The 20016-nt window shown below is 39.4% G+C and overlaps 1 protein-coding gene and 1 pseudogene across 2 annotated transcripts; both read left to right on the top strand.

The window, feature by feature from the left end:
• Positions 1 to 681: 681 nt before the first annotated feature.
• LOC103402244 (phosphatidylinositol/phosphatidylcholine transfer protein SFH12-like) lies at positions 682 to 10918 on the top strand (annotated as a pseudogene).
• A 2733-nt stretch (positions 10919 to 13651) lies between these two features.
• On the top strand, positions 13652 to 16336 carry LOC114820333 (mitogen-activated protein kinase 7). Of its 2 annotated transcripts, none has more exons than XM_029090916.2 (3): positions 13652 to 14076; positions 14615 to 15051; positions 15399 to 16336. In XM_029090916.2, exons 2-3 carry the CDS (start codon positions 14629 to 14631, stop codon positions 16110 to 16112), a joined length of 1137 nt encoding a protein of 378 aa, XP_028946749.1. In that variant the 5' UTR covers positions 13652 to 14076; positions 14615 to 14628; the 3' UTR covers positions 16113 to 16336. The 2 variants fall into 2 exon arrangements, with proteins under 2 accessions (XP_028946749.1, XP_070664497.1); XM_070808396.1 differs by having other exon boundaries at positions 13685 to 14076; positions 14625 to 15051.
• The last annotated feature ends 3680 nt before the right edge of the window (positions 16337 to 20016 follow it).

Here is a 20016-nt window from a genome sequence, read left to right as displayed (position 1 = left end):
TTTACTAAAGTGGCGACTCAAGCCAACAAGGCTGTCTGCTTTGCAAAGAGGTTGTTTTCACGACTCGAATTCGTAACCTTTCGGTTATAAAAAAACAATATTTTCGTTGTGTCAAGGCTCGGCCTCTTTCTGTCTTTATTACTGCACAATTTTATTCGAATTAATTTTAAGGAAAACTAATAAAAAAGATTTAAAAACTTCGCGTTTTAATAAAAATGATACAAAAGTGTTGGTAAGTGAACAGTACCGATAGTGTTTCGTTAAAACTCCTTTAATTTTATCCTTAGTTGTATTTTCAAATTTTAGTTTAGGCTGCATTGTGGTTGTGATTTTGTGAGTGGGAATGTAAATGCAAGCATTTTGTTCAATTGGATTCCCCTTTAAGTTTTCTCATTTTTGTTACTGCTAAAATTTACTTGGAAGTAATTTGCTTTTCTAGTTGGGAAATTGCCAAAACGATCATTTTTTCAAATTCCAATTGCAAAATAATCAGTTTTTCAGTATGTCATTATTATTTGGTCACTATGTCGTGGATATCTTATTTTACAATTGGGGTTTAATTTCTGATCATTTTAGACGATTTTCCTCTTCGGTTTGGTTTTTTTATTTTTATTTTTATTTATTTTTATTTTTTATTTTTTTAAGCTGCATTTGGTTACAAGTGGGACTGTAATTGCAGGCATTTGGGCAGGGTTTTGCTTCTGGGTCTGCATCTGTGAATTGTGATACGAGTGCTTGATTCTTCTTCCGCCCTTCAGCTACTACTTTCGCAATGTTTTCGGACAAGTAAACACCGTTTTCCTCACAAGTAACACCATGTCTGGATCTCTACCAGGTGATATTTCATTTATAATCAACGTATTTTCACATCTTGATAACTGTATGCTTCAAACGTGAGGACTTGTCTTGAATTTGTAATGCGCGTTGCCACTTTAAAGGGACCTTAGGATGTTGGAATGAACAAAAAGCCTTGGAATTTAATGCATTGATAGGTAGACTTATAAATCTTTGCATATTAGGATGCCTCGCGTTTGATGCGCATAGGTATGAATCTCTTATGTTGTGTAATTTTCAGTATCTGATGCTGAAATCTCTGAGGAAGATAGAAAGACTAAAGTCGGGTCGTTGAAGAAGAAGGCAATGAATGCCTCTGTTAGGTTCAGAAATTCTTTTTCAACAAGGGGTAGAACAAGCAGTAGTAAAGTCTTGTCTATCGACATTGAGGATGTACATGACTTAGAGGAGATACAGGCTGTTGACTCGCTGCGGCAGGCTCTTATATTGGAGGAGCTTCTTCCTTTCAAGCACGATGATTATCATAAGATGCTCAGGTTTCTTCCTCTTCTTGTTCCACTAGAAGTTTTTGTCTTCGATGGTTTTTAAGATAGATACTTCATTCTTATTCAATCTAACTTAACCATTGGAAGACAGATTCTTGAAGGCCAGGAAATTTGATGTCGACAAAACCAAGAAAATGTGGTCTGACATGCTCGAGTGGAGGAAGGCATTCGGTGCTGACACAATCATGGAGGTATTCTCTGTAGAAATAGGTGCTTAGGCTTTTGAAGTTTGCTAATTATTTCATTTTACTTCTTTCCGTTCGATTTTTATGTTTGTTTTCTTTTAGTAAGAGCAGAATTTCTTTTGTTTATATTTGTCCATCAATCTAGTTACTCATGTATCTATCTTTTCTTCTAGGACTTTTACTTCAAGGAACTCGATGAAGTCTTGCAATACTACCCCCAAGGACATCATGGCATAGACAAGGAAGGACGACCTGTGTAAATCGAGAGAATAGGCCTAGTAGATGCGACCAAGCTGATGCAAGCCACAACTATGGACCGCTATCTCAAGTACCATGTGCAGGAGTTTGAAAGGACATTTGCGGTTAAGTTTCCAGCTTGTTCAATTGCAGCAAAGAAGAACATTGATCAAAGTACAACTATCCTCGATGTGCAAGGAGTGGTATGTGATAACCATAACCTCTACTTTTACTCAGCAAAGGATTTGAAAAACAAAAAACTAGAATCGCCAATGGAAAAACAAGGGCGACGTACAAAATTGCATGAACTATAGGGGTATTAAGCTAATGAGTCATACAATGAAGCTCTGGGAGAGAGTCATTGAGCATAGATTGAGGCAAGAGACACGGGTTTCGGACAACCAATTCGGGTTCATGCCAGGGCGCTCAACCATGGAGGCAATCTATCTCTTACGAAGATTGATGGAAAGATATAGAGATGGGAAAAAGGATTTACACATGGTCTTTATAGATTTGGAAAAAGCGTATGATAGGGTCCCAAGAGACATTCTTTGGAGGATTTTAGAGAAGAAAGGAGTACGAGTAGCATATATCCAAGCTATAAAGGATATGTATGAAGGAGCAAAGACTGCCGTAAGAACTCATGAAGGACAAACCGAAAGCTTCCCCATAACTGTAGGATTACATCAAGGCTCATCCTTAAGTCCTTACCTTTTTGCGTTGGTAATGGATGAGTTAACAGGACATATTCAAGATGATATTCCTTGGTGTATGCTTTTCGCAGACGATATAGTGTTGATAGATGAAACTCAGGAAGGGGTAAATGCAAAGCTTAACCTTTGGAGAGAAGTGTTGGAATCTAAAGGTCTTCGCCTAAGCCGATCAAAGACAGAATATATGGAGTGCAAGTTCAGTGCAAATGGAGGCCAAAACGAGTTAGGGGTGAGGATCGGAGATCAAGAAATACCAAAAAGCGACCGTTTTCGTTACCTAGGATCTATCTTGCAAAAGAACGGAGAATTAGATGGAGATCTCAACCATAGAATACAAGCGGGATGGATGAAGTGGAAGAGTGCATCCGGTGTGTTGTGTGACCGCCGTATGCCATTGAAGCTCAAGGGAAAATTTTATAGGACGGCAATAAGGCCGGCGATGCTGTATGGCACAGAATGTTGGGCGGTGAAACATCAACACGTACACAAAATGGGTGTAGCGGAGATGAGGATGCTTCGTTGGATGTGTGGGCACACGAGAAAGGATAAGATTAGGAATGAGGATATCCGGGGTAAAGTAGGAGTAGCCGAAATTGAAGGAAAGATGAGAGAAAATCGGTTACGGTGGTTTGGACATGTGCAAAGAAGGCCTACTGACGCTCCGATTAGAAGATGCGACTATGGGACAGAGGTTCAGGGCCGAAGGGGTAGAGGAAGACCTAGGAAAACTTTGGAAGAAACTCTAAGAAAAGACTTAGAGTACTTGGATCTAACAGAGGACATGACACAGGATCGAGCACAATGGCGTTCTAAGATTCATATAGCCGATCCCACTCAGTGACTTGGATTTTCCAAGTCTCCAATCGAGAAGTTTTCCTCACTCGGGAAATTAAGGGAACACTACCCCAACCTACATGCTCCACTCAGAAAGCTTCAACATACAAGCTTCAACAAAAGAAAATTCAAAGAACTTAGCGAAGAAGGCTTTGGTGTATTTAACACAATACGTTGAAATGAAGGAAAGCTTATTTATTGATATCCCCGATCAGCTACAAATATGTACATATACATGAGTCAAAATAAACACACAAGACGGAGCCTTCACAAGGGTTGCTTAGGAGAAGTCTCAGCAGTCGGTAGAGCCCCAGAAAGAGAAGGCACCGGAGGGGGATCATTTGGAGCCTCAGTACTGGACAGAACCCTAGAAGGAGGAGGCATCAGAGGTTGATCATTCGGAGCTTCATTACGCGGTACAGCCCCAGAAGACGAAGGCAATAAATGCCTTTGGAACAAACCCACAAATCTCTGATGATCAAGTAAAACTTGACCATCAGTTTCCTTCATCTGGTCAAGCTTCCTCTTCATGTTTGTAGCATAGTCATGTGCCAGCCGGTGCAACTGTTTATTCTCATGCTTGAGCCCTCTAATCTCCTGTTTGAGACTCATCACTTCAGCCGCCAAGGATTCAACTTGGCGGGTTCGAGCAAATAGGCGTTGGGCCATATTAGACACAGAACCTGCACACTGAACACTGAGAGCCAGCGAATCCTTAACAGCTAACTCATCAGACCGTTTGGAAAGTAGTCTGTTATCTTTGGGAGTGAGAAGGTTCCTGGCCACCACCGCAGCGGTCATATCATTCTTCATCACGGAATCCCCAACGGTAAGAGGACCAGTAGGGAAGACGAAGGATGGGCGCCATATGTTGTCTGGAGAAGGCGGGGCTGCCTCTTCAACAAGGTTCAAGTCAAAACGACGGTCGGAGGGGCCAGACATTTTCAAAGGTGTTGAAGAGAGAAGAGGTCGGACAAATCAAGATCTTAGAAGTGCAAGAATGAAGCTTCTACTGGTGGAGATTCAAGTGTGCTTTGGAACTTAATGTCAGCCTCTATAAAAATCTGCACTCGACGGAGCTTCGGAAATCGAAGAGGCGCCTGCTCAGAAATCGAAGAGACGTTTGCTTTCTCAAAAGCTGGGCTGCTTAGAGATCACGAGGGTTGATCTCAGAAATCGAAGAGGCGCTTGCTTTCTCAAAAGTTGGGCTGCTCAAAGACCACGAAGGCCGATCTCAGAAATCGAAGAGGCGCTCGCTTTCTCAAAAGCTGGGCTCCCCAGAGACCACGAGGGCCGATCTCAGAAATCGATGAGGCACCTACTTTTCCAGCCTTGTCAGCACCCGTCACACGCACACTCAGCTTTGCAGAAATTATGGGCATTCTGTCGAAGACTTCTGGGGAAGTAGAAAACACATGAATCTTACTGTTCAATCACCCACTTCCCACACGCAACAATAGCTCATGGGTACCACAGATAACTTTGCCAAAGTTCTCTGCCAAAGTTGAGCACGTGAAGCTTGCAGCTCCCACTACATCGCTCTGACCAAGAAGGGTAAAAGAATAGCAAAGAAACAGCACTAACAAAGTTTAGACCCATAAATTTTGAAGGTCTAGCTACCATATTATTACCCACAAGGGTAAAGGAACAGTACCACTGCTGGATAATTGGAAAGTCCCTGTGTGTCAACCTCTGGGCTTCGTGGCAAGGTAGACTAGCAAACATGCCCAACCTTTACTCACATTCGAGAAAACACTCCCAATAAGATTGCTTGCTCCAAAATCGAAGAGGCACCGTCCTCCGAATCTCGAGAGCCAGACTCCCAACATGACTACTTTCTTAAAAATCGAAGAGAGGGTAAAGGAACAGTACCATTGCTGGATAATTGGAAAGTCCCTGTGTGTCAACCTCTGTGCTTCGTGGCAAGGTAGACTAGCAAACATGCCCAACCTTTACTCACATTCGAGAAAACACTCCCAACAAGATTGCTTGCTCCAAAATCGAAGAGGCACCGCCCTCCGAATCTCGAGAGCCAGACTCCTAACGTGATTACTTTCTCAAAAATCGAAGAGACACTGCTCCCCGAATCTTCGAGAGCCAGACCCCCAGCATGATTGCTTTCTCAAAAATCGATGAGGCATCGTTCTCCGAATCAATCGAAGAGGCGCTCGCTTTCTCAAAAGCTGGGCTGCTCAGAGACCACGAGGGCCGATCTCAGAAATCGAAGAGGCACCTACTTTTCTAGCCTTGTCAGCACCTGTCACACGCACACTCAGCTTTGCAGAAATTATGGGCATTCTGTCGAAGACTTCTGGTGAAGTAGAAAGCACATGAATCTTACTGTTCAATCACCCACTTCCAATAGCTCATGGGTACCACAGATAACTTTGCCAAAGTTCTCTGCCAAAGTTGAGCACGTGAAGCTTGCAGCTCCTACTACATCGCTCTGACCAAGAAAGGTAAAAGAATAGCAAAGAAACATCACTAACAAAGTTTAGACACATAAATTTTGAAGGTCTAGCTACCATATTATTACCCACAAGGGTAAAGGAACAGTACCACTGCTGGATAATTGGAAAGTCCCTGTGTGTCAACCTCTGTGCTTCGTGGCAAGGTAGACTAGCAAACATGCCCAACCTTTACTCACTTTCGAGAAAACACTCCCAACAAGATTGCTTGCTCCAAAATCGAAGAGGCACCGTCCTCCGAATCTCGAGAGCCAGACTCCCAACATGACTACTTTCTCAAAAGCGAAGAGAGGGTAAAGGAACAGTACCATTGCTGGATAATTGGAAAGTCTCTGTGTGTCAACCTTTGTGCTTCGTGGCAAGGTAGACTAGCAAACATGCCCAACCTTTACTCACATTCGAGACAACACTCCCAACAGGATTGCTTGCTCCAAAATCGAAGAGGCACCGCCCTCCGAATCTCGAGAGCCAAACTCCTAACATGATTACTTCCTCAAAAATCGAAGAGACACTGCTCTACGAATCTCGAGAGCCAGACCCCCAGCATGATTGCTTTCTCAAAAATCGAAGAGGCATCGTTCTCCGAATCTCGAGAGCCAGATACCACAGACCACTTTTTCAAAGTGCTCTGACAGAGTTAAAACATGTGAAACTGGCAGCTCCCACTACCGTGCTATGACCAAGCAGGGTAAAGGAATAGCATTACTACCTGTTGTTAGGGAGACTCCTATATATGTCGACCTTCATCCCCAACGGACAGGCAGACCTGCAAAAATGCTCAACCCTTCATCATATCTGAGAGGGCACTCCCAACGAAGCCTTTCGAAATATTCAGCTTTCTTTCCCCCCGATAATACCTCTGCAAACAAGCTATACTAGAGCAAGAATATCTCATATCATCAGGGTTAAAAGCAAGAGTATCCCATATCATGCTTTTTCCCTGTCTTTTCCTTTGGCCTTGTTTTTACCTGCAAGACAAGGAGAAAGAGAGTAATCAGTCAGCACTTGGATCAAGCTTCCAGCCAGGAACTGACTGCCTGGAACCCCTTACCTGATTACTTACCTGGCATTGCTCTCGAGTACTCATCTTCAACATCTTATGTTTCCAGGGAAGATTCCGCATCTGCTTGAGGAACAGATAGGGCAAGTGCGAAGGATACAAGGAAGCATGTGGAGACAAGCGTAACAGCACACGTGCCGATACACCCATTACTCTGTCAAAAGCAAAAGTATCCCATATCAGCAGGGTGGAACGTACTCTAGATTTGATGGACTTGTTTTGACCCTCAAATTCTTCAGTCGGCCTTATACTCTGGAGGAAACCAGAAAACCCTCCAGCTCAGTTCAAGAATAAGCCTGTGGAAAGTTACTTCTTCAAAAGCAAAAGTATCTCATATCATCTCTTCTCATTTTTCTTCTCTTTATCCTTCATGCTGCTGCAAGATGGGGAGAAGGTGAACAATCAGTCGGAGCTCTGATTGCTTACCTTGTCTGTCACCTCTTTCAGCAGACCCCCTAGCTCGGCGACTTGGGGGACTCCTACTACATGGTTTGTATCGCGCTTGACCAAGCCTGAGACTACAAGTAAGCTTCAAGTGAAATTGATACATTACCTTGTGCATCTCCACCAGTTAAAGATACCACCCCTGGATGGAGGAAGAGTACTTCCAGAGAAGATGCCACATCTACCTATGAGACAGATAAGGCAAGTCAAGACGACACCACACTCCGATACTTAGAAGTTTCGTGATTACGAGATCATTCTCCCCCAATATTTCCTAATGTCATTTGTACTAAATCATTCACTTGTACTCACTAAAGGAGAGCTTGAACCTATGTACTTGTGTAAACCCTTCACAATTAATGAGAACTCTTCTATTCCGTGGACGTAGCCAATCTGGGTGAACCACGTACATCTTGTGTTTGCTTTCCTATCTCTATCCATTTATATACTTATCCACACTAATGACCGGAGCAATCTAGCGAAGATCACAAAAAGCGACCGTTTTCGCTACCTAGGATCTATCTTGCAAGAGAACGGAGAATTAGATGGAGATCTCAACCATAGAATACGAGCTGGATGGATGAAGTGTAAGAGTGCATCCGGCGTGTTGTGTGACCGTCGTAGGCCACTGAAGCTCAAGGGAAAATTTTATAGGACGGCAATAAGGCCAGCGATGTTGTATGGCACAGAATGTTGGGCGGTGAAGCATCAACACGTACACAAAATGGGTGTAGCAGAGATGAGGATGCTTCGTGGGATGTGTGGGCACACGAGAAAGGATCAGATTGGGAATGAGGATATCCGAGGTAAAGTAGGAGTAGCCGAAATTGTAGGAAAGATGAGAGAAAATCGGCTCCGATGATTTGGACATGTGCAAAGAAGGCCGACTGACGCTCCGGTTCGAAGATGTGACTACGGGACAGAGGTTCAGGGCCAAAGGGGTAGAGGAAGACCTAGGAAAACTTTGGAAGAGACTCTAAGAAAAGACTTAGAGTACTTGGATCTAACGGAGGACATGACACAAAACCGAGCGCAATGGCGTTCTAGGATTCATATAGCCGACCCCACTTAGTGGGAAAAGGCTTTGTTGTTGTTGTTGTTGTTGTACTGTAATGCCTCAGGGATTTAAGAATTTCAACAAAGCTGCCAGGGAACTTATTACTCGCCTTCAGAAGATTGACGGTGACAATTATCCTGAGGTACCTTAACATCTTTTGGTCTATAAATTTCGGGAACTTCAGAACATATTTTGTCGATGGCAGAATTATGATGCCACATAAATTGTTGTTTTTACCGCAGACCTTGAATCGCATGTTTATCATCAACGCTGGTTCTGGCTTTAGAATGTTGTGGAACAGCGTGAAGTCGTTCCTTGACCCGAAGACTACAGCAAAGATTAATGTGAGTATATACATTATGATGCTAAAAAGTGCTTGTTTTCGTCAGGGCTACATTAATCGGGGAAAACTATCATCCTCCAGGTCCTTGGCAACAAGTATCAGAGCAAGTTGCTTGAAATAATTGATGCTAGGTAAGTCTGTTCAAAACGAGGCAGACTTTTTAGGATCTTCACTACCATATAAGCTGCTCCATCAGTTCGTTTATTTTGATGTACATATTCTGGCTTGACTTTGCTCCAGCGAATTGCCCAAGTTTTTAGGAGGTACATGTACTTGTTCTGATCAAGGAGGCTGTATGCGTTCGGACAAGGGACCCTGGAAACAACCTGAGATCGTGAAGGTAGATAAAGACCGTTCTGTATCTTCTTCTTTTTTTTTCCCCCCTTTATGCATCATTACTACTATGCATTATTTTAACTTCTAATTTAATTAGAATTCATAAGTATCGATTTATGTACTTGCAGATGGTTCAAAACGGCATTCATAAATGTTCAAGAAAACCTGGAGTTCAAGTAGGTCTTACTTGAACATATCTTCTGCTTTTCTTTTTCCTTATAAACCTGCCCCTAGTTGACAAGTTTTTTGGATTGTCACATTTCGGACATTAGATCATCTCAAAATTCTCAGTCGCATGATTTTTGAAAATATATTTTGGTGCTTCTGGTTCGTAAATGTCATCTATACCTTGATCATATAATCTTCCTAGGGACTCGGTGCAGCTCTAAACATCGGCCGTTCCACTCCTAAACTTAATCATGCACTTTCTCGCTTCCATGAAGAAGTAAGTGCAAAAAGCTTCCAAGTTCAATTTAATTTTCAACCGAGCAATTGTCTCGTACACTGAGAGCTTTCCTTTTTTCATGTATATGTTTCTAAGCATAGGTGCAAAAAGCTTCCAAGTTCAATTTAATTTTCAACCGAGCAATTGTCTCGTACACTGAGAGCTTTCCTTTTTTCATGTATATGTTTCTAAGCATAGACACACATATACTTGTTATCTGCGTATCTTGTAGCTGAAGTTTCCCTCCTCTCTTGTCGCGACAGTTCTAACTTCCTCTGTGAAATAATTTTCGCAGGTATCGCTAGCCAAAACTCGCGAAGCGTCTTTCAGGCGCGAGGACAGTGCCTCGATGGTTGGTAAATCCGTGGATTCAAGTTGGCCAATGGCGACGGGGAATGTTAAATTTGCCCTCTCAAACGCTAAATCATCTAAGAATTTAGGTGACCTTGTATATTGTGTTTCCTTTCCTTTTCTAGCTCTAAGATATTCCGTAGGGTCTGAGTTTCCTTTACTTGCAGCAGGAGATTGTTTCACCAGGAACAATGCTTGCAAACTTCCTGAAGGGTTCGGCTCTCAGATTATGGCTGCTATTCTGACGTTTCTTATGGGCATTGTCGCCATGGTCAGACTAACACGTAGCATGCCGAAGAGGCTCACTGACTCCACCTTCTACTCCAGCACTGTCTGCGACGGTGACACAATGGTCAAAGGCCAGGGCTCTTCACACGCTGCCATCTCCGGCTCAGATCTCATGACTGTCATGAAACGCATGGCTGAGTTGGAAGAGAGAATGACTGTTTTGAACATGAAACCAGCCACCGTGCCAGCTCAGAAGGAGGAAATGCTGAATACTGCTCTAGGCCGGGTTGGTGCCTTGGAGAAAGAGCTTATGGCAACAAAGCAGGTAGGGTTTCTATAAGTTCCGCTATAAATCATGAAACATAATCCAATAGGAAAGTAAAAATCTGTCATTTGCATCAATCACTAGCAGGGTACTATTAACGTTAGATGTGTATGATCTTCATTTGAATTGGCTTCTTGTTTAGGCTCTCGAGGAGTCGCTTACCCAGCAAGAGGAACTCTTTGGCTCTCTTGACAAAAAGAAGAAGAGGAAGAACAACATGAAGAAGAAAATGGTGAGCAACCGAGACGAAAACATCACTTATTCGACTTTTAGGTGGAGTTTGTGACATTTCTAATATGTTTTGGGTTGTAATGCAGTTCAATATCTGGTGAAGAATGTTAGACACAGAAGAAGATATGTTTTGGCTATCAAAACCCCCCACCCAAATGCGCCCCTGTACTCTACTTACTGTTCCATCAAACTCTTACCACTTACATTATGAATGCACAAAGTTTTGGCCATGTGCATAGTTTGCAAGTTTATCACTTTTAACTATTATAATTTATGTAAATATCTTTATTTTTTCAATATAAGTTTCTGATAGGCAATAAATATTGGTCTAGCGACACTCAGTCTCTATTTTGTTAAAGGAATCATGCGTTCAAATCTCATAGAAGGACGATAGTTGTTGGAAAAACTATTTAGGGATTGATACAAACCCAACTGGATTTTGGATGCATGCATGATCTGATCATGTTGTAGATAACCTAATTTTAACGGACATTCAGTCTCTAATTTTGCTGGAGTCGGTTCTGAGTTCCAATCTTGTCGGCGATAGTTGTTGATGTAAGTATTAATTGTTTGGTACAAACCCAGCTGGGTTTGTTTGGGTGCATTACGCATGATATGACATCATGATGTAGACAAAGACTTTGTGATTTGCTTGTTGGGAAGCAAGTGAGAGTTGAGCTACTTCTCTTTAGATTATTAGATCTAGATGGATAACAAAATAGGGTTTGCTCATGCGGGTCCCACCAAGCAAGATAAGCAAAACTCAGCAAAGGAACCGGCCTGGCAGCTACCGCATCTCCACGTGGCTGCGCCGGTTGCTTGAGAGGTGGGGGAGGGCGGCGGAGGAAGTGTGCGTTTAGAGAATGTTTCTTTGAAAGATTCGCACGAGAGAGAGATTACTGAATTGTAGGGAAAGCAAAGACAACACTCTTCACAATCTTTACCATTTCTTCAAGTTGGACTGCTTCCCTTTAGTTTTAGGCTTATAGCCATTTGGTTTGGCTTAAGCCAAGTCCACCAAAAGCAAAAGGGTTTAATAGAGTAACATTACACGTAACTATCTATTTGTACAACATCTCTCTGATAGGTTGGGACAGCCAACACATGTAAGTTTTATCTTCATTAAAAAGATGATACAAATGATAATACAAATATGTGGTAAGAGTAGCATTTTTTACCTTAATATTCCCTACACATATAATTATACATCAACTATTACAATATTAATACATTATATTCTTTTTTATTTACATGTAAATCATGAATCAATAAGATAATAAGAGCACGGTATGATCAATATCACAAAATTCTTGCGATCGTTATTAGCATTGATTTCTAAAATCAAATGGGTTAAATATGTTTCCTTAGAGGTCAGATTACACAAAGCATTCATGTATTATGTTAATGTTCCTTTTGTGGTGCATAACTCTTAATAATACCATTGTAGTTAAGTATATGTTACCCCAGTGGCAAAGTCATATAAGAGCAAGGAGGGGCGGTCACATGTGGTCCTATATGCTAGTAAATAGGGTGTTGGATTTTTATCCATGAGTCTGGTTTGAAACTCCGTCTTCCTCTAAATTTTTATAATAATTTCGAACTCTCCCACTCCCATTAATAATAGTAAAATAAAAAATTTAAGATATGACCAAACTTATGGAACTTAGCATTATAAAATGTACCGATGAGTACGAAGTAATAGGTCTCCTAAAATTACACGTTAGAAATACTTAAAAACATCAACCACCAATTGTTTAGCATTATCTAAGAGCATATACATCCTTATTTCCAAATATGTCAAAGGAGATGAGATGGGTTCGTAATTGAAGAAGAATGGCGGAGATGACTAGCATTTCTTTATCTTGTCAAATTGGACAACAATTTTGTTAGTGGTAAGTTTCGTCAATGAGTAACACAACTTCTACCTTCAAATTGAACACAGTTTTTTCATTACATTTCTTCTTACTATGAAAAATCTCATATTAAACTTCATCAAATAACGAGTTTGATATCTAATTATTACAACTAGCGTATTTTGTAGCTCCTTAACTCAAGTCATCCACCCCTCAAGTATAAAAATATGAATGAGGATCCTCAACGGATACTCAAATCGTATCCGTTCATCGTACATCGTGCGGCTAGAAATCATTTTAAATATTTTTATTTAAAATTAAACATGAATAGTATTTGACGAAAACTGACCGTACGATATATGATGAATAAACACGATTTGATGCTCCTCGGATCCTCACAAAGAGGATTTGGAGAGGATCCTCATTCTAAAAATATCATTGAATCAAAGTATAAAAATAAAACATTTACCATATGCAAAAATAGATAAGTACAATGAATTCTTGTGCCGTTCATGGTATAAATTTCCAATTAAATAGGGTTGAAAAAAGGTACATTTGCAAATTACAAAAAGGGTAAATTATACTTTACCTCCACAGGTTTGGAATCAATTTCAATTCTTTACAACATCTTTAAAACATTTCAATTTCATACATTTACTTATCATTTTATTTCAATTTCATACATCTGTTAGAAAATCTGTTAAGCAAACCGTTAACTGATGACGTGACAAATATGGAATCCATATTTGTGCTGACGTGACTGTTACATTTGTGCCACGTGGTAAAAAAATAATATTTATTTTAATTTAATAGGTAAAATATTATTATATTTTAAATGAATAAAAAAATTAATTTTTTGTCACGTGACACAAATATGGCTGCCACGTCAGCATAAATGTGGATTACATATTTGCCACGTCATCAGTTAACAGTTTACTTAACAGATTTTCTAACGGATGTAGGAAATTGAAATAAAATGATAAGTAAATGTATGAAATTGAAATGTTTTAAAGATGCGTAAGGGATTGAAATTAACCCAAAACCTAAGGGGGTAAAACGTAATTTACCATTACAAAAACGAGTGAAGTGTGAGATGAACTGATAAGCCAGCCGAGCTGAACCGGAGCCGTCAACCGACGGCGTGATCGTAAACTCGAGAGCATGATTTTTTAGTGTTTGATTGATTGTGCATGAAGCAACAAAAACGAGGACCGAAAGAAAGCGTTGATCTTTTAAGCTGTCGTTTTTGTGATATTATACATATACACCCACCCATTTTTGCCGTGTTGGTGTCATGGGTTTGGCTCCTTCTCCTCTCTCTCTCTCCCCCAATTCCCCCAAACCCCCCAAAACCCAAAACTAATTTGCATTTAACATTAACCCCCCCCCCCCCCCCTCTCTCTCTCTCTCCTCCCTCTCTCTAAGATCTCTCTCACTGATCACGACGAAATAACGAATCGTAACTCGTGATGATCTGATACCACTGTGAGCTTTTGAGCCATTTATATAAATATATATGTATTTATATATAGATAAGGGAAGATCTATTTACAAGCCAGTTACTTGTCCCCACGACCTTTGAGGATCTCTCTCTTCTCCTGTTAATGTTGCTCGCCAATTATTGAGGTTTGTTCTTATTTCTTTTCTGGGTTTTTTTTTTTTTTTTTTTTTTTTTTTTGCTGTTGAATTTTGTATAAAGTTTTAGAATTTAGCTATGAATTCGTGAATTGGGTATTGGGAAAGTGAACTTGGGAGCCTTCATGTTGGTAAAAAGTAAAACTTTGGTTTCTCAGCTAGTGTTTTGATGTGATCGATATTCTACTTTAAACTAATTTAAATTCGGGGGAGGGAGTTCGAACTCGGGGAATAAGTGTGCTTCTCAGTTTCAGTTTTGAGTTTGGTTTCTTGGGTAGTTTTTTAGGGTGTGTGGAAGTTGGAGAATTTGTGGTGTGAATGGGATTGGAAAATTGCTGGGTTGAAAAGTAAAAGAAAAAGATGAAAAAATTAGGAGTTGAAAGTAAAAAAGGAAGCCAAAAGTAGACGTGAATTGTATGTAATTAAAAGTAGGAAAAAGTAGCAAGAATATTATCATAAACAGGGAATTGTAAGAAGTAATTATGTTTTATGTTATGAGGGGTTTTGAGTGATTTGGATCATTTTACAGTGGTTTGCAGGAAAATGGCAACTTTAGTTGAGCCTCCGAACGGAATTAGGCAACGGGGGAAGCATTATTACTCAATGTGGCAGACATTGTTTGAGGTTGACATCAAGTACGTACCAATCAAACCCATAGGGAGAGGGGCATATGGTGTAGTGTGCTCGTCAATCAATAGGGAAACGAATGAGAAAGTTGCAATCAAGAAGATCAATAATGTGTTTGAGAACCGCATTGATGCGTTGAGGACTCTGAGGGAGTTGAAGCTTCTTAAACATATCCGGCACGAGAATGTGATTGCTCTGAAGGATGTTATGATGCCTATCCACAGGACAAGCTTCAAGGACGTGTATTTCGTTTATGAGCTCATGGATACGGATCTTCATCAAATTATAAAGTCCTCACAACCACTTTCCAGTGACCATTGCAAATACTTTCTGTTTCAGGTACAGGCTTTCTCTTAACTTGTGTTATTTTATCTCATTAATTCTTTAAGTAGTCATCCTAATTGGTTGATGCTAATTTTGAGCTGAATTAGTTCATGGAAATGTAAACGATTCTGGAAAAGATTTAGGAACTGAATGAATAGAAAGCATGTTACCAAAGCACATTTTGACCAAGTATGAGGAGATGTTTCAGCTTCTTGCATTTTCTTATGTAGAACTTAACACTCCGGGGTTTCTATGCATTTAAGCTTCTAAAAGTTTGATTTGTTACCAAGCTTCAGTTAATTTGTGAGTTCTATTCTTCTAATAGTTATTCTGCTTGTGACTAATCTGATTCTGCATTGTAGTTACTTCGAGGGCTCAAGTATCTTCATTCAGCAAACATCCTTCACCGGGACTTGAAGCCTGGGAACCTGCTCATCAATGCTAACTGCGACTTGAAAATATGTGACTTTGGGTTGGCTCGAACCAGCGGAGGTAGTGGCCAGTTCATGACAGAGTATGTTGTCACTCGCTGGTATCGTGCACCGGAGCTGCTATTGTGCTGTGACAATTATGGAACATCCATTGACGTCTGGTCCGTAGGATGCATCTTTGCTGAAATTCTTGGCCGGAAGCCAATCTTCCCTGGAACTGAATGCCTCAACCAACTAAAACTAATTATCAATGTTCTTGGTAGCCAGCAGGAACCTGACCTTGCATTCATTGACAACCCAAAAGCCAGGAAGTACATCAAATCATTGCCCTATTCTAGAGGGACACATTTGTCCCGTTTATACCCTCAAGCTGATCCTTTAGCTATAGACTTGTTGCAAAGGATGCTTGTGTTTGATCCAACTAAGAGAATCTCCGTCACAGAAGCACTCCAACACCCTTACATGTCAGGGCTATACGATCCGAGATCCAATCCTCTTGCCCAGGTTCCCATCAGTCTCGACATAGATGAGAATATGGAGGAACCAATGATTAGGGAGATGATGTGGAACGAGATGCTTCACTACCATCCAGAAGCTGCTCAGATGCTTCACTATTATCCAGAAGCGTCTTTTGTGCATGCCTAGGTAAACTTTCAAAAGGCTTTCCTGTTTCTTTGTGCAATGTGTTTATTAATTATAGAAAACCTTGCATTAGAGAAACGTATTGTTGGTCTATCGTGTAACTCTGTGTATTTTTACGCTTGTTATTTGTAGTCTACGGCTATGAATCTGTATTACGGATAATGCATGTAAGACATTCCTGATTATAACCAAGGGAATTGAATAAAGACGCGTCCATTTTTATTCCATTCTTCTCTTCTGTTTTCATTCTCTCTTTAGGTTTCTTTACTCAAAGGCGACCCTTGCTCAAAGCTTAGTGTATATGCAGAAGCATATGCTGGTTTACCAGAAGGCGAAAGGAATAATCGTTCCTAGAATTTCACCATATGATTTGTGTCATTTGCTTTGTACTTCTGTGGTAGGCACTAATCGGAGACTACGACTGCCCTAGAGCTATGAAAACTTGACAGAGATGTCGAGAAAGAGGAGAAATGAGGGATGAAGAACGGTGGAGTAACAGTGGTGGGAGGGAGGTCGAAGATGTCTATGAAATGCTACATAAAATGAAAAGGAAGAACTAAAACAAACTTTTAAGTTATAATTTCGAATTTCTATTTTAATCATCGTCCTTTGTTTATCCCTCATTTGTACCTCCACCCTTCTTCGTCCCTCTTTTCCTCCATGTAGTTTCTCTATCGCGAACAAAAATTGAAAACTAAAAACTATTAACGGAAACGTTATTCCTTAGAGAAGAAAACCATTATGGATGGATAGCAGAGTGGTTAAATAGCCCCTCGTTTTTGTTTAGAAATTGGTTGGTCAATGTCTACCGGAATTGAATATAAAGTTGTCTGAAAACTATTTCGTTTTTACTATTTTGTTAACAATAAAGAGGAAATATAAGAGAGAAACGATGGACGGCCAGAGGTGGAGGATAAGTGGTGGGAATGAAGTGGATATAGAAGAATACACAAAATAAAAACAAAAAACTATGTCTATTATATTTTCTCTTGTTTTTATTTCCTATATTCTTCTCCTTTATTCCTTGAACCTTCACTCACCATTCTTCATTTCTATATGCATTCTCTCTTATGTAGTGCTATCCACACTCTTTTTTACTTTTTACACTCGTTTTAATTTCCGGTCATCGAATTGGATGAATTGAAGAAAATAAAAAAAACAAAAATTAACAATGAGTATTTAAGAAGTAAAAATATAGCATCACCCTATTTCTAAAGCTGCTGCATGGATATGCTGCCTTTTTAAATTTATTTTGGCAAACAAACTAGGGAAACATCCACCATATATATTTATATCCAACTATATACACACAAAAAAAAATTAAAAACATGACACTCAAAAGTGCACTTGAAAGGAAAAAGAGCACACAAGTTGAGACCCAAGGAAAGAGACCTCCACAGAAGAAGTTGATGAGCATGGATATTTATGTCTGCCAACTTTTCTTCTCAACCCCCAACTTCCCACCACTCACTGACCTCTGCTCTGCCCACCGCTTGCCTGCCTGGTTTCCTCCCCCTTCTTTTTTCAATGACACTAGGGGCCAAGCCCTCCACGGCAACTTGCAATACCATATCCTTTTTTCATAGAAAACTTTAATGAAAAAATTTTGGTACTGTTCACTTTAACGAAAAATAAGGTCCAAGAAAGACTTCAAATATGCCCTGAGTTGCTTATGATTTCACTGGCTTTTAGATTCGGCAGCGATTTTGGTACTGTCAATTTAGCTTCTCACACTATAAATGATTTGTTTTATGCATGAGTCTTTCAAAAGTATGATTTTTCATGTACTTTTTGCTATCTCATGCTTTTAGCATAATATTTATAATGTTAGCATGAAAATTGATATTAAAATATGAGATGTCAGAGATTCTATAGAGAGTCTCATTTTGAAAGTCTCCTTGGCATTTCACTTGTTTCAGAATTTTTCTATACAGAAAAAAACAGTGCCATGCACGCTAAATTTATAGGAATATTTGTGCTCAACGCTCTAAATTTTGGTGTATACTCAACATACACTTAATCATTTGTCGCGTGTCCTTTCAATTAACCTTGATTAATTTTTTTCAAAATTGAAAAAGTAACATTTATTGTGAACATTAACTAGAGTTAGGTGAAAAGATACATGACAACTGATTAAGTGTATAGTGAGCATACAACATAGTTATGGCATTGAGCAAAAATGCCACCCTAAATTTATGGGACAATTTTTTCTCACTATCATAGTGTATGCTCACCATACACTTAATCATCTGTCACGTGTCATTTCACTTAACTTTAGTTACTTTCACATTAATTTTTTTTTTTAATTTTGAAAAAAAAATTAATCAAGGCCAAATAAAAGGACACGTGGTAGATTATTAACTGTAAAATAAGCATACACCATAGTTTATAATGGAGGAGAAAAATGCCCCCTTTAAATTTGTAGTGTGAAAGTCAACAGGCTGGTTTGGTATTGCTGTACTTTGAAAAAAAAATTGTTTCTGCTATATTGTGAGAATAAACTCATTTTTGCTGCTTCGCGTTTTTAGCTTTTTTTTACTCAAAACTATGAAAATAAATTATTTTTAAATATTTACCAAACATCTTTTTTAGCTCTGTTTTTTTTATACGCATTTTTATAAAAAAAACACCAGTACTTACTATTGCCTTTTGTTCAGTGTTGAATATGAAAAGTGTGCTTGGGGAAAAGTAACTGGAGCTGGCATCTTTAAATGAAAGATTACCTAAATCTTAAGCACATGGCATACAAAAAGTGGAATATCCTCTCTCTCTCTCTCTCTCTTCCTCCCCACCATATATATATATATATATGTATGTATGTATGTATGTATGTATGTATGTGAGCGTATAACAAGTTAAATGGGGTAGACCTCAATTACCAATCAAAGTTGAGGAAGGGTCCAATAAATCATATGTGTTTTCCAAATTCAAAATTTCAAAGTCCTAAGGAGATTATTGTTTATAGAACAAACAAAATTGGTCACCTAAAATCTTAAATATCTAAAACATGCAATTCATGCTCAAATAAAATTACAAACATCAAACATGAGAATTGACTGAAAACCAAAACCATCAAGATTTTAATTAGAAGCTTCTAGTGCCCTCGAGCACGGCATATTCAAAAGTAATTTGAGCATTCCTCGAGGGCACGAGAACAACTTGACAAGGACTCGAGTGGCTATATTTTTTTTGACTTTTTCTTTTTATGAAACGCATCTCCATCGCTGGGCAGCCAATGACCACTGGTTTTGGGGCCTAACCTGTGAAAGACGTTACCCTTCGTATTATTCATTAATTGGAAGGGGAAAAAGATTCTCGTCGGATCCTTTTTTTGAGGATTTAAAGATTCTGTAATTGTGATCGTTCATCGTATATTATATGGTTAGAAATTATTTTAAAATTAAATATAAATAGTACTTAACAAAAACTGATCGCACATTATACGATAAACAATCACGATCACGGAATCCTTAGAAAAAAAAGATCCGACAATGATCATTTTCCATTGTAAGGGACCATCTCTCAGAATTCTGACCACATGCGCATGCCCATGTACTGTTGGTGTTGGGATTCAACAAGAACAGCAAGTCAGAACTATGTTAGCACAAGACTCTTGTGCGACTTTTGGTTGGTGTAACCTAATTTTGCAACACTTGTCCACTATATGATGGATTCTTGAGGGAAAAAAATATCATCTTATGTTAAAAACATAAAAACATGTTCATTTTTTATTTTTAATATCAAATTTAAAGATGAGTGATCATGCATTTTTTAATCATTTGGTAATCACAATTCGTCTATTTTTATTATGCAAAGATTTACGATTCATAGCTGCTTCAAGGAAATGCTTACATGTTATAACTTATATTGTTACATAATAATTTAGGCTTAATTGTAACAATAATCC

Source organism: Malus domestica, chromosome 02 (genome assembly GCF_042453785.1).
Source record: "Malus domestica chromosome 02, GDT2T_hap1".
In the NCBI taxonomy this organism is placed as follows: Eukaryota; Viridiplantae; Streptophyta; class Magnoliopsida; order Rosales; family Rosaceae; genus Malus; species Malus domestica.
Note: the sequence above shows the minus strand (reverse complement) of the source record. Positions and strands in the feature narration are given on the sequence as shown.

Bases quoted from the DNA above. Each gene is read 5' to 3' on its own strand.
- LOC114820333 (XM_029090916.2), top strand. From the start codon at position 14,629: ATGGCAACTTTAGTTGAGCCTCCGAACGGAATTAGGCAACGGGGGAAG. The intron at 15,052-15,398 runs GTACAGGCTTTC...TCTGCATTGTAG, and splicing joins GCAAATACTTTCTGTTTCAG to TTACTTCGAGGGCTCAAGTA.